The sequence below is a fragment of the Pyrenophora tritici-repentis genome, chromosome 6, assembly GCF_003171515.1.
Source record: "Pyrenophora tritici-repentis strain M4 chromosome 6, whole genome shotgun sequence".
NCBI lineage: Eukaryota > Fungi > Ascomycota > Dothideomycetes > Pleosporales > Pleosporaceae > Pyrenophora > Pyrenophora tritici-repentis.
This window is the reverse complement of record NC_089395.1, coordinates 1,474,575-1,494,538: the sequence shown is the minus strand read 5'-3', so window position 1 is coordinate 1,494,538 and position 19,964 is coordinate 1,474,575. Positions and strand designations below refer to the sequence as shown.

Below are 19,964 nucleotides of genomic sequence, written 5' to 3'. Positions count from 1 at the left end.
TTGCTGTTCCTGCTGTAGCTGTTGTTGTTGCTGCAGTGGAGACACACTATTTTGATGGCCGGCCAATGAAAGCGTTTCGACTAGCTGTTTTAGTGCAGAAGCAAATGCTTCGTACGTTTGACCTTCTGTCTGGTTTTGATGCTGTCCCAACGTTTGTCGGCGAAACGACATCTGGTTTTGCGAAAAGATGGCAAGCGCTTTTTCCTCAAATGGAGTCTTGATCGCAAGATCGTTGACGGGCCAGATGCGCCGCATAATACAGAGGAAGAAGAGACGCTGGAAGGTGAGAGAGTTCAGTTTAAGATTGATGGCAAGTTCTCGCGCAAGAGGGGGACACATACGTGTCTCACATGACTGCCTCAGCAATTCAAACATGGCCGAGTGATTGACAAAGTCACGAAAACATTCAATCTAGTGATTGAACATCTGTGGCCACTTGTTGGCAATGTGATTGACGTGGTAAGGAAAGGTTGAGAAGAATTGCAGGTAAAAGGGCGTCAGCGTCATGTTGTTGCTAAGTGCTTGGGCCATGACATCAATAGCAACCTCCAAGTCCGGCATGTTCCTCACCGAGTGTGGCAGTTGGTTGGGGCAATAAGTGAACATGCAGTAGAACTGGTGCATGGTAAGATAGGTCCAGTCAGCACTCTCGACAGCATCGCGTAAAACTCTCATCCTCAGCCCGTTGAGGTTATTTATTGGCGTTGCCGATGAGGGGGGACAGAAAGCATCCAATAGCCTTCGGCAGTCGTCGACAGTATACCATTCGTGGGGACTTATTGAGGGTATTTGTGGGGTGGACCGTGGCGTAGGAACAGTAGCATTCTGCGCAACGACAGGAGAGGGTGGGGGTAGCGATGGCCGGGACGAAGGCCGGGACAAGGGACGTGGGGGGGCAAAGGGCGGATGTGGCTGAGGCGGTGTTCTATTGGCGCGGGGGTCTTGGAACTGCACGCCTTGTGCCAACTGTGGCGACGGCATCTGGTTGTTTGCATGGCCTCCAACGGATGGAGTGCGCTCGACTATTGGGCTGCTGACGTGTGTTGACATTGGACGAACTGTGGTTGTAGAAGGCATATTGTCATGCTGGACATTCCCAAGGCTCTCACGGCGTGCTGTGTCGATGGAAGCGGCTTCAGTTGGTGTATCCGGCACGTACATTGGCTGAAACATGTCAGCTACCGTAGTCGGTGTCGCGGCCGCATTTCCCATGTTCTCTTCGCTTGGGGCGGGCGAGGGAAAGACACTATTAACTCCTGATGGCGCATGGCTGGCGCTGTTGTGGCGGACCGTGACGTTTGGGAGCTGGGGCGAGGTGGAGTTGGAAACAGATTCCGACTGTCGCCTGGATGGTGGTTTGATTGTGGGACGTTTGGGCAACTGCACGCCATGTTTCCTCGGCCTTACGCGACCGCGCACCTTGAAAGGAAGAGGGTTTGTCGTGAGTTCTGCGGGATCAATGGGTGAAGATATGGGCGCCGCGCCTCTTCCTGTTGCTCCGGGTGTTGTTGGTGTTGTTACTGTTGTTACTGCCACTGTTGATGCCCCTACTCCCCCTCCTCCCCCAGGCGGTAGCATCCAGCTCTTGCGCCGGCCACCGAGGTTGCCCAGGGCATAGTCGAGGGTCTGGGCCGTGGCATTCTTGTCCTGGGGGGGCAGTCGATTGTGTACCATAGCGCCGTCTTGGAGGCAGCCAATGCGCTATGTTGGCTGACGTGTATCGGGTTTGGGCACAGTCGAATGGGACGCCTTCATGTCGTATTCGAATAGGTAGTGGCAGTTTGTCGTATTGTGATCGGACAGTCAGTTCGGATCTTGGACGGGTAGAGTCATAGCGCATGACGACTAGGCGACTAATGCACTTGGTTGAGGGCAGGGCAAAGCAAAGGAATGCGGAGACCTTCTTCACCCTACGCACGGACATGTCAATCGACTGACGAATCTTCGCGAACAAAGTCGGGACAGTCGGATATTTGCTAGGCTGGGCTACTGCAATGGCCGCTGCAGCTAGCACGACTCGCACTCGGTGTTGGTGTCATTCGGGCCATTCCGCACATGAGGCTTTCATGATGATGGGTTGTCAGTGAGATTTAATCATGTGCTACGGTGGTTATCTGTGCAGTCATGTGCTGTGGTACGTAGGGCATACAAGGTAATTGGGGCGATGCAGTGTAATTAACGCCTGTCGCCTATTGAGCCACGGCCAGGCCAGCACTTTGGGCTAGTCATCCAAGGCTGGCTCCGCTGGCCCTTTACTCGCACCACCCAAATATAGCAGGCCACGATAACAGAGTCGTATACAAGCACCCTCTTTGCCGTCATCGACATTGACACCATCCCCCGCACCGACTGTTTCCCATCAGTCAGCAATAGGTACAGTACTTAACAGTACGTCCCTGCGCTCGGGAGTCCGAAACAGGCCCGCCCACCTGGCAGCCGACCGCGCCAACGCCGACGCCGACTCGTACAGGTCAACTACGAGATGAAGCTTTACTGACAGGTGACTGCCGCCCTTGGATGCGACCACCCACCAGCGTGCCTAAAGCGCTGCAACCACGACCGACCCAACAAGTCTTGTCCGTAGCTGACAAGCATGGCCCAACGCTCCCACACCGAGAGCTGCCGGCCCGGCGACACCCTCGTCGTAGTGCGTAGGTTCACCCCTCACCCCCGCTGTTGCATCACGATGCAGTACATGTTGCGCTTTCAACTGTTGACATGTGGTTGCAGATGAATTCCTGGCCCGGAGCCCTGATGAGCTGAGCCTGCGCCGTGGGGACCGCATCGAGCTGATTGAGCGCGACGACGACTTTGGCGACGGCTGGTTCCTAGGCAAGAACACGGAGACGGGCGAAAATGGCCTCTTCCCCGAAGGTATGTACATGTTTTCTACATGCACCCTGATATGTGCACTCCCTCATCATGTGCCCATGTATTCACTCGTCCTACCAGTCTACACGCGCCCGGCGCCAAAGCCCACGCCCGTTCCTACCATGCTCTCGCGCAATCCCTCGCAATTGTCTACGCACGACGACAAATTGCTGGGTCCTCCCGGTATGGCTCTCTCTGAACCAGCCGCGTCTCAGCCACCAGCTGCCACGAGTGCCCCTCCTCCCCTGAAGTCGGCACCCACTGAACCCCTTCACATTGCCTCGGGAACCGATGTAGCGCGCAGGGCGTCGGTGCAGAATGGCCAGCGCAGCATCAGCATGACGTTGAACGGGGAGCCTGCGCCAGACCCCGAGCCCATAGGAAGCCCCGTCATGCACGAGACGCTCAGCGTCATCGACGAGCATATTACCGGCATGAACACGCCGCGTCACAGCGCCGTTGGGAGGGAATTGCGCGCAAACGACTCTGGTAGTGAATACAGCAGCCACCACCGTCTATCCTACATCAACGGCCAGGAGACGGACGACGAGGAGCAAAACTGGCACACGGAAGAGGAGGTCAAGACATGGTCGCCTGCCCGCGTGGCAGAATACCTAGAAGATGTGGGCGTGGAGAAGAAGCACTGCAATGTCTTCAGGGACCAGGATATTGACGGCGAGGCGTTGCTGGGCGTCGACCGCAACTTCATCTTCATGCAAGAGTTTGAACTGGGACCCATGGGACCGCGCCTGCGAACGTGGATGAAGATCAATGCGCTCCAATCAGAGGTCAAGAGCGCAAAGGAAGCCGCCCAGCTCGCCCAAACAATGCCCGCCCTAGGCGACCCTGAGGACTCTCCCACCGAAACTGGAAGAAACAGAGCTGCATCCACGGGTGCTGTCCTCCCCTCGAATACCCACACTGCGCGAAGGCATGGGCTCTCGTGGCAGCACGAATCGCCAACACATCCCGCGTGCAGCCTCATCTGCCGGCCGATCTTCCACTATCGAAGCCACTTCTCCACTTATTCAGCATACTCCTGCCTCTCCTACCATGGGCTCGCCGAACCGACCCTCGGCCGCCTCTGTACGAAGCATGCATCACCAGCGCCGCCACTCGTCTATTGATTACAACCAGAACCAAGGCACCCAAGCCCCACATATGCACAAGATGCCCTCGTCTGCATCCCCCCACTTCGCATAAGAAAATGCCCTCGTTCGACCGCAACTGGACCATGGGATCCTCGTCTAAAACCCCACAGGAGCTAAAAAGACCGTCTTCGTCGCATCACGCCCATGCCTCGAGCACCAACGGAATCGCTTTGGACCAAAACGAAGCTGGGCTGGCCACGTCAGAGCTTGACAGGGGCTACTTCTCGGGCGGCGAGGTTGATAACCGAAAAAACAGGAACGTTTTGCGCAAGAAAGATAGCCCGAGTCATTCGCGGTCCGGTAGCTACGCCACAGATGCTGGACGACGTCTCTCCTACAACCGACGCCATAGCAGAATCGGCAGCGCAGACTCAGCCCTGCAACACAGTCCAGTCTCGTCCGCTGCCAAGCAATATTACGGCACTAGCATCAAGAGTGATCGCTCCAGTGCTTATGACTTTGTACGGCCTCTCAAGCCAGCGAGCGAAATGCATCCGACAGTAACCAAGCTCGCGTACGACTCACACAGCATCGACGCCATTGCAAACTCGCCTCATATGCCCGGTAGCGAAACTTCAAGTACAGGCCGCGCATCTCCTTCACCCGCTGCACAATCACATACTCGCTCCTTTTTTAGCAGCAAAAAAGGTTCACAATCCAGGGGCCTACGGGCGATATCAGACGCAATCACTGGTGGAGAAAAAGCCCACATCAGTACCGCAGACGCGATCTCTCCAAATAAAGACTCCCCAATGCAGTCGCCCTCGCGGACTGGCTCAAGTACACCGTCGGGGACTTCGCTATCAAAGAGTTTTGAGCTTGAAAAAGTCGACGCAAGCAAACGAGCCAAGGACGGGCGGAAAAAGGCCAAGAAACACGGCACAAGCGCATATCTCAAGGGTCGTTTGGCCATTACCCCACAAGAAGCCATGGAGAACTGCGACTACAGCGGCTGGATGAAGAAGAAGTCGTCGAGCCTTATGACGACGTGGAAAAGCCGGCTATTTGTGCTGCGTGGTCGACGTCTCGCGTACTACTACACCGAAAACGACACGGAAGAAAAAGGTCTCATCGACATATCATCGCATCGTGTTCTCCCCGCAAACAACGAGAGGATGGCAGGACTCCATGCTTCGCTAACAGGCGCAGCCTCATCCCCATCATCGCCTCAAAACGCCACCTTGCAAACAACCGCATCTACCGATAGCGCAAAGGGTATCCCTGGCCTCGAAGGAGACGTATCAGGCATGTTCATTTTCAAGCTCGTCCCCCCACGCGCCGGTCTCCAAAAGGGCGTCCAATTCACCAAGCCAATCGTCCACTACTTCGCCGTCGACAACCTCGCCGTCGGCCGCCTTTGGATGGCCGCGCTAATGAAGGCAACTATCGACCGCGACGAAGCTCTCCCTTTTACCACGACGTACCAGCAAAAAACCATATCGCTCGAAAAGGCGCGTGCGATGCGCCAACGGCCCCCTAACCTCATGGATGAAGATGACAACGCGTCTGCGGATGCGGCGGAACGGAGAAGCGCAAAGGAAAGTCTGCAGGAAAGCACCATTCATGAGGAAGAAGACGAAAAGGGGCTAGCGATATCGGGTCTTGATGATGCGAAAGCGCTGCTAGCGTATGCGGATACGTCCACGGAGCATCATCATCATCATCATCATGATCCGCATAAGCATGATAGTTCTGCTACGGCGGTTGCGTTGTGATGTGCGATTTCATTTCCATCAGCGTCTCTCCCCCGTTGCTTTAATTTTGGCATCTTTTTTTTTTGGTCTAGATAAAGTTTCACAAGTAACATTTGCATCATTTTACTCATAATTCCATTCGCTGATAGCTAGTCATGGGGGTTTTTGGTTTTCAGCGAACGTGGGGGTCGGTCCTGGTTGGACATTGGACATTGGACGAGGGATATTGGATAGGAGGATTAACATTGGCATCGGCATCGGCATTGAGTGGAGTGAGCGGTTCTGTTCTCTTTCTTCTTGTTTTAGCGATGGATGCGCATCTCTCTCTCTTTCTTTTATGGTTCTTTTGTGGATATATCTTTTTTTTCGAGGGGGGAGGAGGTTCTTGGTATGGTGTGGTGGGATATATATATGTACCCATCTCTCTCTCATCATCATCCTCATCATCATCATCATCGTCGTCTCTATTCTTTCCTCTGCCGCTGCCGCTGCCGTCTTTTTCTAATCATGGTTTGCATAGCTGTGCAGCTAGCTTGCATATGTTTTTGTATTCCGACTGATTGATGATGTCAACCACATATACACACAACATTTTTTTTCCATCGAGACGAAGATTTCTGCGCTGGGAAAAGCGGAGATCTATCTCCTTGTTCTTCTACGGTACTTTACTCTTGTATTTTGAACTTGCTGGTTTGACCCGTCTTTTTTGAGTTTTTTCGGTTCGTTTCTTTTGGCATCATGGATGGCATCAGGCGGGCAAGATGCGATGCGATGCGATGGATTATGTAAGTGTAATAGTACGATATTTTGGAAATCTAGAACTCTGCAGCTGGTGTGTGGTGTGTGAGGTTTGCAATCTTGACGTTGTATGTGTGTGGATGGGTGGAGGAGGAGAGGGGAGGAATGTAAGATAGCTAGGGATGGTGTGGTGTGTCTCTGTCTCCCTTGCTACTATATTCATCCATACAGGCATTCATGTCCCTTTCTGTCATGTAGGTAAGAACACATTTCCCACATCTCCCCTCCTACCCTCCCATCTTCCATCTTCCATCCCTCACTCCCTCCAACAAACCCCCGTACAAGCCCTGCAATCTCCAATGCAACACCACCGCATCTCAACAACCCACCCAACAACTATAACCGCACTCGCCCACGCAGCCATGTCTTCCTCTACCACCTCCTCGTCGACCGGAACATCAACGTCCATTTCTCCTGCCCCTTCTACTCCAACGCCGTTGTCGCGGAAATATATCCCGTCTTCTTCTTCTTCTTCTTCTTCTTCTTCTTCTCCGCGTGCGAAGACGGTTCCACCACTTCTGTCTTCACTGTCGCTTCCACAGCACTATTACGGAAAAGAAAAGGGAAGGGAAGGGGAGGTGGAAGTGGAGGCTACACGCGAGGCCGCCCCCGTTACCGAACAGCTTACGACCACGACTACGAGCGTGAGCGCGAACGGTGTCGTGAAAACAGCGGCGGAACGAGCCGCATACGGCGGACACTGGTTCTTGCTGTTGTGTTAGTTTTATGTGTCGTTAGTGGTGTGGGGATATTTCTTCCTCTTTTTTCGGTTGGAGAATCGGTGGCGTTTACTGATACAATGAGAGACTTGGGAGGAGGAGAAGGACGACCATCAGACTACAAATCCAACATCGGCGGTATGTGGGATTATGTTACTGCGATGATTGCTCAATTCCAGCTTTCACACCAAGGACCAGGGCAAGGACGGGGGTTTGGTCAGGAGAGGGTATGGCAGCAACAGCACGATGGGGGCGAATGGGAAGAAGGGGGGGAGAAACGTGTTTACGCTGGTGTGGGCGGTGGGGCGGTGATTAGACTCCAAGCCCAGGCTCAGGAACAGATGCAGAAGGAGGAACCGCAAACGCAGACATAGACACAAGATACAGGAAACGTGGGTGCAGAGCAAGACACGCGACATGTGGATATGGGTGCAGATGCAGAAACAGCAACCGCAGATCTACATGTCAACGACGCTGCTGTTGTGGGGGAAGGGGTGTTGTATACCGAAGCTATTAATGCCGACGCTCAGCAGCAAAACGACCAGAAACAAGTCCAGGAACAGCAGGACGACAAACAAGGAATGGACGTGGAAAATGAACAACAGCATTCGGAACAAGCAGCGGACACAACGAACGCGAACGTGGATGTGGATGTGGGAACAGAAGGAGAAGGAGTATACGGTAATGCGGAAGTAGAAGTAAACGCAGAAACTCCCGCTCCTACTCCTATTCCTACTACTGCAGCACAAAGCTAGTCACAACACACAGATACACACACAAACAACTAGCTAATCAAAAATCTTGCTTTATACGCTACACAAATGCTATGCTATGCTATGCCTATGCTATATTGTCCACATAACTACAAGTGATATATATATATGAAAAAAAAAATGCTAGCGAGTGTTATAGTTGGTTAGGGGGGTATCACATGTCTAAAAGTGCAGAACAACAACAAAAAAACTCCTCAAAAACCCCCTTTCTCCTTGTTAAAAACGCCGACCCAAGGTACCGTGAGTGGTAATGTTGGGTGTATGATGATGATGCTTCGTACTTGTCCTCGCCGACATATTTAAATTTTCGGCGCAGGTAAACTCCTCTTCCTCCTCATCTTCAACTCGCGCTGCGTCTCTTCCTGCGGCGCCCACCAATCCCGCATACCGCACTGCGCCTCGAGCGTCTTGAAAAGATCGTCGACACGATCGAGCATCCATCCGCTGCGGAAGCGCGTGTGCGGTTTAGCGTAGCCGAGCTTAAAAGTAGTTGAGATACCACAGCTACCCTCGTTGAAGGAGAATTGGATACAGTCGGTTTGCTCCTCGCATAGGGCGTGGCAGTGGTCAAAAGACTTCCACGCGTTGCGCTCGAGTTCGTTGTCTACGGCGGAGTGGTCGTGGGCGTTGTATTCTTTATCGGCCGACATGTTGTTCCATTCGAGGACTGAGGCGCCGATTTTGGGGCGGACAAGCTCGGTGAAGATGTCGCGGTGGCGGAGGAGGATGGGGTGGCGTTGGTACCAGTCTTGCTCAAAGGCCCAGAGCTCTTCAATTTCCGCGGGCGAGACGTGGTGGTAGGTTATGGCCGGGTAGCACCACAGACCACGGTCGATCTTGGTGATGGCTGGGTTGAGCGTGGCGGGCGAGTCGCTTTGGAAGTGGGGGAATGCGCGGTATAGTGGGACCTTTGCGTCTTCGAGGACCTTGCCTAGGGCGCAATCTCCCACCCAGTGCGTAGCGGTGAATTCCTCGTATTCGCTCACCTTGGTCGATCGTTGTTGCGACACCTTTCGTATAGCGGGGTTGGAGAGGGCGAAGCCGGCACCTCCGTAGGCGAACTCGACGTCTTTGATGAACAGATGCTTTCCAATGTAGTAAGGCTTGCTGTCATCAAACTGACTAAGGTACTGCAGGAGATTGTTCCAACCCAGGTAAGTGTCCGTCTCAATAAAGACATACCACTTCGCATCGGGCTTCTCCTTCAGCGCTTGGTCCACCATGGGCAGAAACTTCCACTTGTCTAGTTGCCAGCCGGCATTGTCCGTGCGTAGATAGTCGCCCTGTGACGATCCAGACATGGATGTCTCGACTTTCTGGTGCACTCCACGTCGTCCATGCTCTTGTAGTTGATGGTAAAGCTTAAAGTCATCTTGTTTCTTCTTCGTCTCTTCCGTGACATCCTTCAAAACGTCATGTACAGCATGTCCCTCGATTTCTTCCTCCAAGTCCGAGTGTACGACGAAGTGGGGAACACATCTTAAAGTGGTACGAAAGTGCACGGGCACTTTTTCCAGCGACTCAGTCGCACCCGTCCGCAGGACGATTAGAATGTCATCGGCGAGGTCGGAGTGTGGGCAGAAGAGTTCTTCGGTATGCTTCTGAGCATACGTCCTCCCGTCTTGATGGAAGAACGGCGAAGAGGCTCTGGTGAAAATATTCAGGACCGAGACGGAAAAAATGGCGCAGAAGAGAAGTCGGCAGAGGACGGAGCGGTGAGGCATCTTGGTAGACCGGAGCATGAATCAGCGCCGGGCTGTATCCGGACACAGTCTAGCGATGCAAAAATGATAGTGGTCGCAAAAGATGCAGAAAGATTAGAGAAGGAGAGTGTATATATGTTCGCTAGTAGTCTGATAGAGAATGTGAGAGCAGTGCCGTAGCCATCGGATGATGACGGTCTGACAAAGCGGGGTGCAGTAGTCGTTCGTATAGGATAAGGAAAGATGTCAGTCAGAAGAATCAAGGGAGAAGGTGTGCCTTCTTGAGTGACTTGTAGCCTGCGACGATCATCGCCTGTTGGCAGTCTGTGTGCGCAAGTCTCCGAGACGGCGCGGCGATCAATGCCTTCGGTGGGGATTCCATCCTACGCCGGCCCCTTTGCGGCGTGTCATGACCGTACAAGAGGGGTTTATCATAAACCTCAGGAGACACTTTACATGTCTATGCTTTGGGACTGGTTCTGTGTGTTGGCACAACCAAGCGGGCCGCTGCATAGCTTCACTGAGAGGCGTGGTTGCGTGTGGGGTGCATACCGTCTGGTCCAAAGTGAGGTGACGGTTAGAGAGCCGTCGCAGCGGTAACCTGGGGCACGAGTTGTGCGCTTACCGCATCGGACACGTGATTAGCTCGTCATAGCGTGACGTTACGTCATGGTTGTTTCACGCGGCTTGATCTGGCAACATTGCAAAATGCTGATCTTCTTTTGCGCCCTCTTTGTGGAAAGTTAGATTCAGGGTCCAGCACCATGATTGCTGGAACGCGCGTCGACAAATGGGGTATCCTCTCTCACTGCTCATCCGAGAGGTTAGTGATGCTTGTTAGTGCGGGAGGCGGGGATATGCATACAAAGCACGGGGCCCCTTTGCGACACCTGACTGCCGTTGTTTAATGCCCAAGACGTCGAGGACCAATGCCATCTTCTCTTGGTTCCTGAGACCGGCAATAGCTGCAACCTTGAAACCTGAGTCGTGGTTTGATTGACATGACAATGCTGCCGCTGCACTTGCTCTCACGCAGCGTCGCATTGTCCGTTTACCTTCTCGTACTTTGAGTTGGCACGTGGTGTCACTCAGTTGTCACTCAGTTGTCACTCGGTTGGACATTCCGTGTCTATCAATTCCTGCTTTCGAGATAGCGGAGATCGTGCTCCGACGTCAGACGGAAAATACAGATTCCACGCTTAGCATGTGCACGCTTACGTGAAGGGTACGGTGACATGACGAGTTGGAACATACATCGCGAGCTCGTATTCGTAACGGAGTTTGCCTAGGAAATCCTTCTGAGTAACTAGAACGAAGACTTCACACCGACTTTCTGGTCGCCAGACACACGGTCACCCATTTCTTTGCTTCCAACCTCGATGATCCATACACATTTACAACATGGCTTTTTGTGAGAACTATATACAACGAAACACGAATTCATACATATAGACGTCATACGCCCGGGATTTAGCTGATCCCCTGAAGATCCATCGCATCGACATGTTTTACTTCCTGATGCAGCCAGTCCTGGACGTCAACGCCGATGGACATGTAACCTCCTTGAACGACACGCTCGGGTTATCAGCATTCTTGAACCAATCGAACCTCCACTGGCAACCCGCCTTGAGCTTCGCGGGGAAGCTATCGCAGTCGGATCGCTTTGAGATACCGCCATACTGCTGTCCCCAACCGTTTGGAGGTGCGCCCCACTGGTTCGTGCAGGCGTTGAAGATGCCAACGCCACCACCCGGCATGGCGATATCGAAGTGGTTGTCGCCAAGGTCGCCGCCAGTGTTGGTGGTTTGAACAATCATCTTCTTACCCGAGACAGGGCCAGATGTAAAGGTCAATCTAGAGAAAGGCGAATCAGCATGATACTTTATAAGAATCTAGGGGAGTGTTGACTTACTCATAACAAGCACAGCACCAATCAGCCTCAGACTTGCCCTGGAGCTTCACAGCCGCAAAGCCGTAGGCGGTGTTGTCGTCGACAGCCCATGGCATCTGGTTTGTGCACATGTATGCCGAGCCACCATTGTCGCAGGCGTTCTTCGCTGCCATGTCGGCAATGGGGTTGTCGCTCTTGTCGCAGCTTCTAATGGGCTGATTCACGTTGGCCTTGCCGGACCATCCGCATGAACCTTTGCAGCAGTCCCAGTACCGGGTCGTTTTTCCGGTGGATTGGGCGTCAACGGTTGCGAGACCGGATGCCAGGGCAAAGAAAGCGACTTGTTTGATCGACACCATAATGGGCAAGCGAGTCTAGGGTAGCTTTGCTGAAGGAGGGTAGTAAAAGGAGGATCGTAGGGAGCGTGATAATGGCAAGACAGCTGTGGGATATCAATTTATATCTCCAGGGTGTCTTCACAGCCCCAGTTGTTGCAATATAACGTAGATGCACCCCACACGTTGTTGCTGTTGGGCCTGGCCAGTCCAGCCATGGCGTCGCCGCAATATCATATCAGAGATCAACGGTCTCAACTTGGTCTACCGGCTTGTGGCTGCAGTACCGCACATGAACCTTTCATCTACTTCCGCCGGTTGTACGGCTTCCTCTAACCGAAATGAAGACTGGATCCACACCAACGCCCACATACGTAATCAACGCCTTTACAAACGCGGACGCAGCTCGAACATGTGTGGCCACGGCAAGAAACCCGCCCACATCCAACTGACTTGCTTATAGTGATTCTCGGTGTTGCAAAACATGGCTATCTAGATTGACTTTCATATATGCGGCGGCTTTGCGGCTGCTTACATGCTGCAAAGCGTACTAGGGTTCGCTCAAAGCCGAGTGGCGCGGAGATTTGGCAAAAGGACTCGGCAGCGGGGTGCACAAACGAGATTTTAATAAAAGCTCCGCAGGAAAGCTTGAGTGTGCCAGCCTGCGGGCTGGGGTCAGCTGTCGGTACAAAGAGATTACATGTCCTATGGTGGTACAACAGGTGTCGTCAGCCCTCACACCCTAGAGATTAATGATGTTGTTGGAAAAAACGACGATGGGGCACAATGGGGAATGTTTAGCGCGGTTTCAGAATCATACCGATATTCATCACTAGCGAAGGGCGGAGAGCTTGGATTTCCTTGGGAAAGGAGCGCTCATTGGTTGGGGTGCGATAATTAATTTGTACAAGTCGTCATTCCTTTCGGTCCACCGTCGGGGTTATCGGGAGGGAACAACCAAACTACCTGACTGCTGGAGATCGTGCTGGCATGCAGATGAAGTCAATCTCAGTCTGCGCAAATCGTCTAACTAGAACCTGTTGTCTACTCCGGCCGTATTCGTATGCATTGATGCGAAAAGGGAGCATGTAATTTAGACATGTAAGATGGAAAGAGAAAGTAGATGAAGTTGCTACTTGGATATCCTTGCGTATGCTGTCTCCAAATAGGGCTTCTAGCGTTTCAATTAGTAAGCCCCACCATCTGTCCGTCCCTTCCGCCGTCCGCTGCTCGCACCAGTTGTGGGAACCTGCCTCGCCGTTTGTCCAGCGTCCCGGTTCTTGTTCACGGGCATGCGTTAGGCGCATGAGGTGTATATTAATACGTCCAAGTGTTGAAACATTTTAGTACCCATTTGGACGGTTCCGCAGTTCTCCTGCGGCTTACTATTTGTAGGACGGAGCTGGATACGAGTGTGATCAATGTTGGAAAAGCCTGCCGAATGGCGTACAACATACATTTAACTTCCACCATGTTTCGATCATGTTGTGGACGGCATAGAAAACCCTGCTATACGTGGCGTCGTGACATGTGCGTGTTTTCCTTTTGCTCATAAAAGAAGGCGCGCAGCCATGGACGCCTGTCTGCGACATGAAACTCGACGATGACGTAAAGTCTACAAAAGCCGCCTCCAATATACGCTGCATAGGACAATGGCGGACGCGAACGCCTCTTCGACCCTTCGAATCTCCCTATTCCTTTGAGGTTCTCGCCTCTGATCTTACGAAGCTCATCACCATTATTGTTGACGCCTCGTCACGCCATTCACGATAACGCGAAACAACATTGAGGAAAAAGTCTATGCTGGAGCTGAGGCTGATGCGACGCAAATCTATCCTGTGATAATTTCAGCCAGCCAGGTCTTCTAAGGGGTGCTAGTATGAGGATCTTGAGGCAGTCGTCCATGACTTCTGGAAACATGCATCATGGTGAAAAGACAAGTGTGTATGTATTCAAAAGATATACGTATATACCACCCATTTCGTCCCAGCCTACTCCTGTTTGGTGGTAAACTCCGATTTCTCAAAGCTTCCAGAGCTGGTATTTGCCAGCTTACTATGCACATTAGCTATAGCACTCTCAACAGCTGCCGGCACATCGATGTGGAAGAACGGCCTATTCTGTCCATGAACAGTAGTGACCTTGACAGCCGCCGAGCGCTTCTCTGGATCGACGGTGCGAATCTCGTCTTGTGCCTCTGGGTCATGCACTCTGGGGGTGGCATTGACCAAAGGTGCGTAGCTGTAGACTGGGTTCCAGTGTTGGCGGGCGGCAAAACGTTCGCGGTCGATGTATCCAAAACCCGCCGTCGTCAACGCACGCTTTGTCCAGCGGTTGTTGACAGATGCAAAGTGCCACTCTACCGTTTCAGGCGCGGCATGGCGATCCAGTTGTGTGCGTACGTCAATGAGACCTTGAATTGATGTGACGTCGACGTGGTTGACAGCGCTGAAATCCAAAATGATGGCGCGGAGGATTGGCCGGTTATCATCTGTGTTGATAGGCTTTCCACGACGCGGACCTTGGCGCATGAAGTCAGTATTGTATAAAAGGACTAATCAATTCAAGACGACGTACCGGGATCATTCCAGGGCCGGTCACCAATTTTGGAGTACCGGTCAAGCGTAGTCGGGCGGGAAATCGTTTGCGCGTGATGTACGAGCTCGTCCATGTAGCCCTGTTGGTTGAGATATGTGAAGCCCTCGGTAAAGCGGTAGATCAGAATACCAGGGTATGGAGACTCGATATCGATGAGAGAATTTGAGCCGTCTTTGTGACTAACTGGGATGAATGCTTCGCGAACAGAGGAATCTGGTCCCAGTAAGAAGTCGCTGCCCTCTCTGTTGGCTACCGTGTCTGGGGTGGCACGCCAGATCTTCACCTTTCCGAGTAGAGTTCCATGTGTGAAAAGCATGCGCCATAAAAGTAGGGCGAAAGAAGCAGCGATCGTGACGTAAATGCCGTTTTCGATGTTCGTGAAGATGGTGACAAAGACACCCGCGAAGAAGATGACGACCTCTAGAGGACTGGTTTCCCAGTATTGGTAGATGACATTGGGCTCGGTGATGAGATCTCCAACAGCATGGATGATGACGGCTGCGAGTGCAGCCGAGGGAATGTAGAAGAAGACAGCCGTTAGGGCGTACAAGGCCAAGAGGACGATGACCGCTGTGAAGATTCCGGCAAGCGGAGTACGAACGCCTGCTTTCGACTTGATAGCAGTACGCGAAAACGATCCCGTGGCAGGATAGGCTCCCAGGAATGGCCCGATGACGTTGGTGAAGCCGACTGCTACAAGCTCCTGCGAAGCTAAGGTACAGCATTAGTACTCGTTAAGATACAGATGTTAGAACAACTTACGATTGATGACATAGTTGTTGATTCGTCCGAACGATTTCGATATGGCAATGTGCTCGAGAATCAGGACGATGACTGTGACTGGGATATCAGGAGCAATGGCAGAGATAATCTTGGTATCCATGTTCGGCACGCCAGCATGTTGAAAGCCTCTAGGCACGTGACCCAAGATCTTGAATTTCGCGAGCTTGACACCGTTCTTCCCATCATGGAGACCTCTGATGTCTTTGTTTGCAAGCCAGCCGATCATGATGTATAGCATAATAACAAACGCCATGCGCAGCGTGCTAGTCTAGAAGAAATTTTAGTTTGCAAGCTGCCATCGGATGCGCGAAACTTACGAAGAACCATATCTTCTGCTTGGACGGTTGCTTCTTCGACATGAAGTTGCAGAAGAAGCGTATGCCGTAGAGCATTACAAGAGCACTTAGGCCTACAGCTGCGTCGAGTTTTGTGCGTCCAAGGCCTTTGAGAGTGTCTATGATCACAAGGTACGTAGGTCCACGAGTGTTGATCCCAGTAATGCCCATAAGTGCTGGGACCTGACCAGCTCCAATGGAAATTGCGGCCCCGGTCATGAATGAGCTGATTGCGACCAGAGGAATGATTTCGACAATTCTGCCTAATCGTGCAAGACCAATGAACAGCAAAACTGAGCCAGCGATGACGGATAGTGCTCTAGCAATGTCCACGGCTTGAATCTCTGGTTGTTTTTCTTGGACCTTGGTGACAATATTTCCGACAATGGTGCTCATGACGGCAACGGTACCGATGGTGATGTCCTTGGACGTAGCGAATGCCCAATAAAGGATAAACCCGACAAAGCTGGTGTATAAACCATATTCAGGAGGCAATTTCGCTAGCAAAGCGTACGCCATGCCCTGAGGTATTACAACAAATCCAACTGTAACGCCGGCGATGAAGTCTCCGAACAGCCATGTCAGATTGTAGTGGAATATCCAGTCGAGGAATGGAAACAAGCTCCTTGTGTAACGCTTGATGGCAGCTGCTGATGGCTTGAACTGCGAAAGCCATTCCCGTGCTGTCGGCTCACGCTCTGTATCTGTTCCTTTCTTCAGTTCTGCGTATCGATTGACGGTTGTGGTACTCACAAGTCTCCACAAAGGTGCTTGAACCAGCCCTAGGAACCTCGGGCTCGTTTCGGTAGTCGAGGCTTATCCCAAGGATCTTGGCGGCATTCTTACCAGCTGCTGCCATGTCAGGTAGTCGTGATAGTGGTTATACCCTAGTTTTTGGAAGGCTTGTATTCAAGACAAGCCAGCCTTGCAGTATCTCCAAGCCGTGTCTGATGCCGAGCAGGGTAAGGTGGCGTGCAGAGGGAGGACAGAGTTGATGATATTTGAAGGGAGGTCCCTGACCATCAGCTGACCGGCGTTTCTTCGGGTTGGTACGCCGATGGGACAGCACTGTAAAGAAGAAGGTGAGGCAATTTATGGATTCGCCTGCAGGTGGTTAGGTGTTGGGGGTGCAAGAATCATGTAGAATCATTGAAATTTGGAGCAGTCTTATAGGGTGTTGTATGAAAAATCCCGTGGAGAAATGGTGCCATATGCTGAGATGGCGTAGAAGGACAGACTACGCTATGATTTTCGAATTCAGGCGGAGATACAGCTGTAAAGGCTGTGGCTTGTCGTATTCCAAGAAACAACCGACCGTCAAGACGGCACATACAACTTGGCAGGGACAATGCTAGTTGGTGAGGCACGCCGTGCGAATCACAACAAAGAGCTGACATCGCTGGAAACCACCCGACCATGGCGTGCTTATGTTGAGCGAGATATTTGTTATCGGCAAAGGGAGACAAGGACTTGGTAATGCTGGGACGAGCAAAGCGCTGAGCTTGTTAGGGCTGGGCTGGCGAAAGCTGAGAGATATCATCCAGTCCCGGCGATCGCAGATCGCGTGGGGTGTTGGACTTGGCCGGGTGGTTCCGGTTGCAAAATGCTGTATTTTGTGAGTAGTCTTCGATATAGAGTGCCAGTCGATGGCTCCAACGCTATATCAAGTTGCTCATGTCGTGCGGATATGGAACAGGACGATGTGCGTCTATACGCCTGTCTTTTGCGTGCACTCAGTTCTGATGTGTGAAGTGTGGCTAACATTCGTAATCGATACCAAGAATTGCGACATCCGTTCGGCGGTATTGGCACGTCCCAGGAGGCGTCCCTAGATGCCGTAGCCGCATTAGCGCAGTGTTGTCTGTCCCCACATCGATCCCAGCGAGCATATCCCAGTCTGGTGCGATATCCACACACACACACGTGCCGAACATGCCATCGTGTCCTACAACTCTCTCTTCACAAATTCTCGTCCGCTCGTCAAATAAATTGCTATTTTGTACTGTACCATGTACTCTACCCCCGGAAACTCTCACTCCAAACTATCATGAATTTCTGATGATAGGCGACTGTCGAAATTAAGTTGTAGGACGTGGCACTAGACTTTGGAGTTTGGATGAGAGGGCAAGGTAACCCACAGGCTGTCACTTGCCTGGTGTCGCCTCACTTTTTCAGTCATTACCATCGCACATTATCATCATGGCACACACGTATCCGGTCTCTTCCCCCGCATACCCTCGGACTGATACAAATCTACACGCGCATACAGATCAAACGCTGCGAAACCTCACCTGGTAGTGAAAATCGGCCAATGCCTGAAAGAAGAGAACATGTACAAGAATGTAATGAGAAGACACAACAATGTTCTAGTCATACAAACAAAACGGAAATACTAGAACGAGGTATCGCATAAAGGTGAATATCGTCATGTTGGACACTGAACCTATCGCCATCTAGCAGTCACGCTTGTGTCGAGAGCCTTGACAAATATCACACCTCCTCAGGTAGCTGGGTCGCATCTCATATATCGCAGCAACAGCAGGCTTCATTCATCATAACGATGCACAGCCAACACTCAGTTGTATCAAGGCGAGACCCTCATACGCCACAAGATCAGCATCCCGCACAGCAACACATGCAAAACGAACAGTTGCCACAGCTACCCACATATCCTGCTTCAGAAGCGCAACAGTTGAAGCAGAACCCACAACTTTATCCGTACCCAAACCAGTATTCTCAGTCCTCCTGCGGACAGACACAGCAGCTACTGGGGCTGCTAAACTACGCGCCTTTTGGACACCCGCATGACGCTAAAACCCCTGTATCGCAAAATTCAGTGCATATGCCAGTGCAAGTACAGCACGAATCACAGTCACAACATCACCCGACGGCACAAAACGGCAAGGAGAACGTCCCACATGATGAATGGCATCTGTTGCTGGGTGTCGTGCCGACCGACCACGTAAGCATATGTAAAATTTTACCTGAACACTCATATTGTACGGTTTCTAATATCCTACAGTGTACTGGAGCCGAACTGTAAACGACTGGGTGGATAAAAAGCTCGAGAAGTGCCGAGTCGGTCAGCTAGAACAGGGATTCCATATATCCCTCGCCGCTATCAGCTTTATGCGATACAGAGCAGATCCAACGCAATCCGAAGAGTTCTTTGAAAAGCTCGAAAGAATGCAAGGTGAAGGGGATATAGCGACAATCGCGCAAGACCACCGCCACAAAGCTCCTGCCCTGAATGCACGCGCAGCTACATATACCCCCACGCCTGAAAAGAAAAGGAAGAATGAGGACGCTACATTGGTACTTAAGTCTCAAGACAAAGTCTTCGTTGCAACAGCCCCAATTTTTAGGCCTTCAGTCCAGCGTCACACCCAGGACGTGCCCCCGAAGCAGACTGCCCAAACTACGCATTGCAAGTCAGAGGTTGAGCCGCCGTATTGCCATTTCATCCCATCATACGCAACAAAGGAACTACTGCTTGTTAGCAAGTACTCAAGCCGATTAGACAGCGGTCAACCTCCACCTCCACCCCCGGCCGCTACGCCCCGACAAGTTCTATCCCGCGAACTTCACATAGGAGATGAAGTTCCCAGAGACAACACTCACCGACCGAAGGGTCCTCCTTTCAAGACATATCCCAAGCCCGCGGACCTTCAAAGCAAGTTGCGACTAGCGCTCGAAAGCAGCGATTCGTTTGACCATCTGCGAAAGATGTGGTTTGAGCGAGCTCGAGGCCAAGACAGCAAGGATGACAAAGCTACACGTTCACCAGACAGAAAGGACGAGGTGGCTAAATAGAGAGACGCGTTTGGTGGCCTCGCTACCGATTATCGTACTGACATTCGTCTTCATCCCTTGTATAAATGCCGGCTATCCGATGATCATGGCAGTGTGTTCAATGAGAAGGATAGGCTTATGTATACGGATAGACAGGGGTGAGAGTAAGCGATGAAGGGTGGTGGGAGACATCGGGTACGGAAGTAGGTTTAGAAGTCATATATGACGTTATGGCGGTATTCACTACAATTAGGTTGGTTCTCGAGCAGGTGATCAACGTGTATTTCCTCCTTGTACATGTGTGGTGTCATGTGTGCTTTTAGACGTCATGTCTCGCTAGCATTTGCTTATCTAGACAGCTGCGCATCGACAGGGTGTTAGCAATTCGGCCTCTACTACAAGTTCCATTGCAATTGACAATGGGAATAGTTCGAGGTGAGCACACCCACAGAGGCGATTGGCGGGTGTGAGTAAGATGAGTTCATCGGTGTCGATGGTATATATTCCATGGTATCAGGAGA

The 19,964-nt window shown here is 51.9% G+C and overlaps 9 protein-coding genes across 9 annotated transcripts; 5 read left to right on the top strand and 4 right to left on the bottom strand.

The window, feature by feature from the left end:
• Positions 1-411: 411 nt before the first annotated feature.
• Positions 412-1,173, bottom strand: PtrM4_117920 (Atrophin-1 multi-domain protein; the record flags this gene model as incomplete). The annotated part of the gene is made up of 1 exon (XM_001935131.2): positions 412-1,173. The coding sequence occupies one exon, from the start codon at positions 1,171-1,173 to the stop codon at positions 412-414; it is 762 nt and encodes a 253-aa protein (XP_001935166.2).
• A 1,420-nt stretch (positions 1,174-2,593) lies between these two features.
• PtrM4_117910 (SH3-1 multi-domain protein) lies at positions 2,594-3,998 on the top strand (the record flags this gene model as incomplete). The annotated part of the gene is made up of 3 exons (XM_001935130.2): positions 2,594-2,651; positions 2,731-2,874; positions 2,953-3,998. The coding sequence occupies 3 exons, from the start codon at positions 2,594-2,596 to the stop codon at positions 3,996-3,998; spliced, it is 1,248 nt and encodes a 415-aa protein (XP_001935165.2).
• Positions 3,999-4,078: 80 nt separating this feature from the next.
• On the top strand, positions 4,079-5,869 carry PtrM4_117900 (PH domain containing protein; the record flags this gene model as incomplete). The annotated part of the gene is made up of 2 exons (XM_066108275.1): positions 4,079-5,649; positions 5,866-5,869. The coding sequence occupies 2 exons, from the start codon at positions 4,079-4,081 to the stop codon at positions 5,867-5,869; spliced, it is 1,575 nt and encodes a 524-aa protein (XP_065961460.1).
• Positions 5,870-7,313: 1,444 nt separating this feature from the next.
• PtrM4_117890 (uncharacterized protein) lies at positions 7,314-7,607 on the top strand (the record flags this gene model as incomplete). Its single annotated transcript, XM_066108274.1, has 1 exon — positions 7,314-7,607. The coding sequence occupies one exon, from the start codon at positions 7,314-7,316 to the stop codon at positions 7,605-7,607; it is 294 nt and encodes a 97-aa protein (XP_065961459.1).
• Positions 7,608-7,658: 51 nt separating this feature from the next.
• On the top strand, positions 7,659-7,988 carry PtrM4_117880 (Keratin-B2-2 domain containing protein; the record flags this gene model as incomplete). Its single annotated transcript, XM_001935129.2, has 1 exon — positions 7,659-7,988. The coding sequence occupies one exon, from the start codon at positions 7,659-7,661 to the stop codon at positions 7,986-7,988; it is 330 nt and encodes a 109-aa protein (XP_001935164.2).
• Positions 7,989-8,305: 317 nt separating this feature from the next.
• PtrM4_117870 (uncharacterized protein) lies at positions 8,306-8,656 on the bottom strand (the record flags this gene model as incomplete). Its single annotated transcript, XM_001935128.2, has 1 exon — positions 8,306-8,656. The coding sequence occupies one exon, from the start codon at positions 8,654-8,656 to the stop codon at positions 8,306-8,308; it is 351 nt and encodes a 116-aa protein (XP_001935163.2).
• Positions 8,657-11,217: 2,561 nt separating this feature from the next.
• PtrM4_117860 (glycoside hydrolase family 45 protein) lies at positions 11,218-11,959 on the bottom strand (the record flags this gene model as incomplete). Its single annotated transcript, XM_001935127.2, has 2 exons — positions 11,218-11,563; positions 11,622-11,959. 2 exons carry the CDS (start codon positions 11,957-11,959, stop codon positions 11,218-11,220), a joined length of 684 nt encoding a protein of 227 aa, XP_001935162.1.
• Positions 11,960-13,926: 1,967 nt separating this feature from the next.
• On the bottom strand, positions 13,927-16,510 carry PtrM4_117850 (SUL1, Sulfate permease and related transporter (MFS superfamily); the record flags this gene model as incomplete). Its single annotated transcript, XM_001935126.1, has 5 exons — positions 13,927-14,456; positions 14,513-15,244; positions 15,296-15,584; positions 15,634-16,355; positions 16,405-16,510. The coding sequence occupies 5 exons, from the start codon at positions 16,508-16,510 to the stop codon at positions 13,927-13,929; spliced, it is 2,379 nt and encodes a 792-aa protein (XP_001935161.1).
• A 1,701-nt stretch (positions 16,511-18,211) lies between these two features.
• PtrM4_117840 (PAT1 multi-domain protein) lies at positions 18,212-19,464 on the top strand (the record flags this gene model as incomplete). Its single annotated transcript, XM_001935125.1, has 2 exons — positions 18,212-18,623; positions 18,674-19,464. 2 exons carry the CDS (start codon positions 18,212-18,214, stop codon positions 19,462-19,464), a joined length of 1,203 nt encoding a protein of 400 aa, XP_001935160.1.
• Positions 19,465-19,964: the final 500 nt, after the last annotated feature.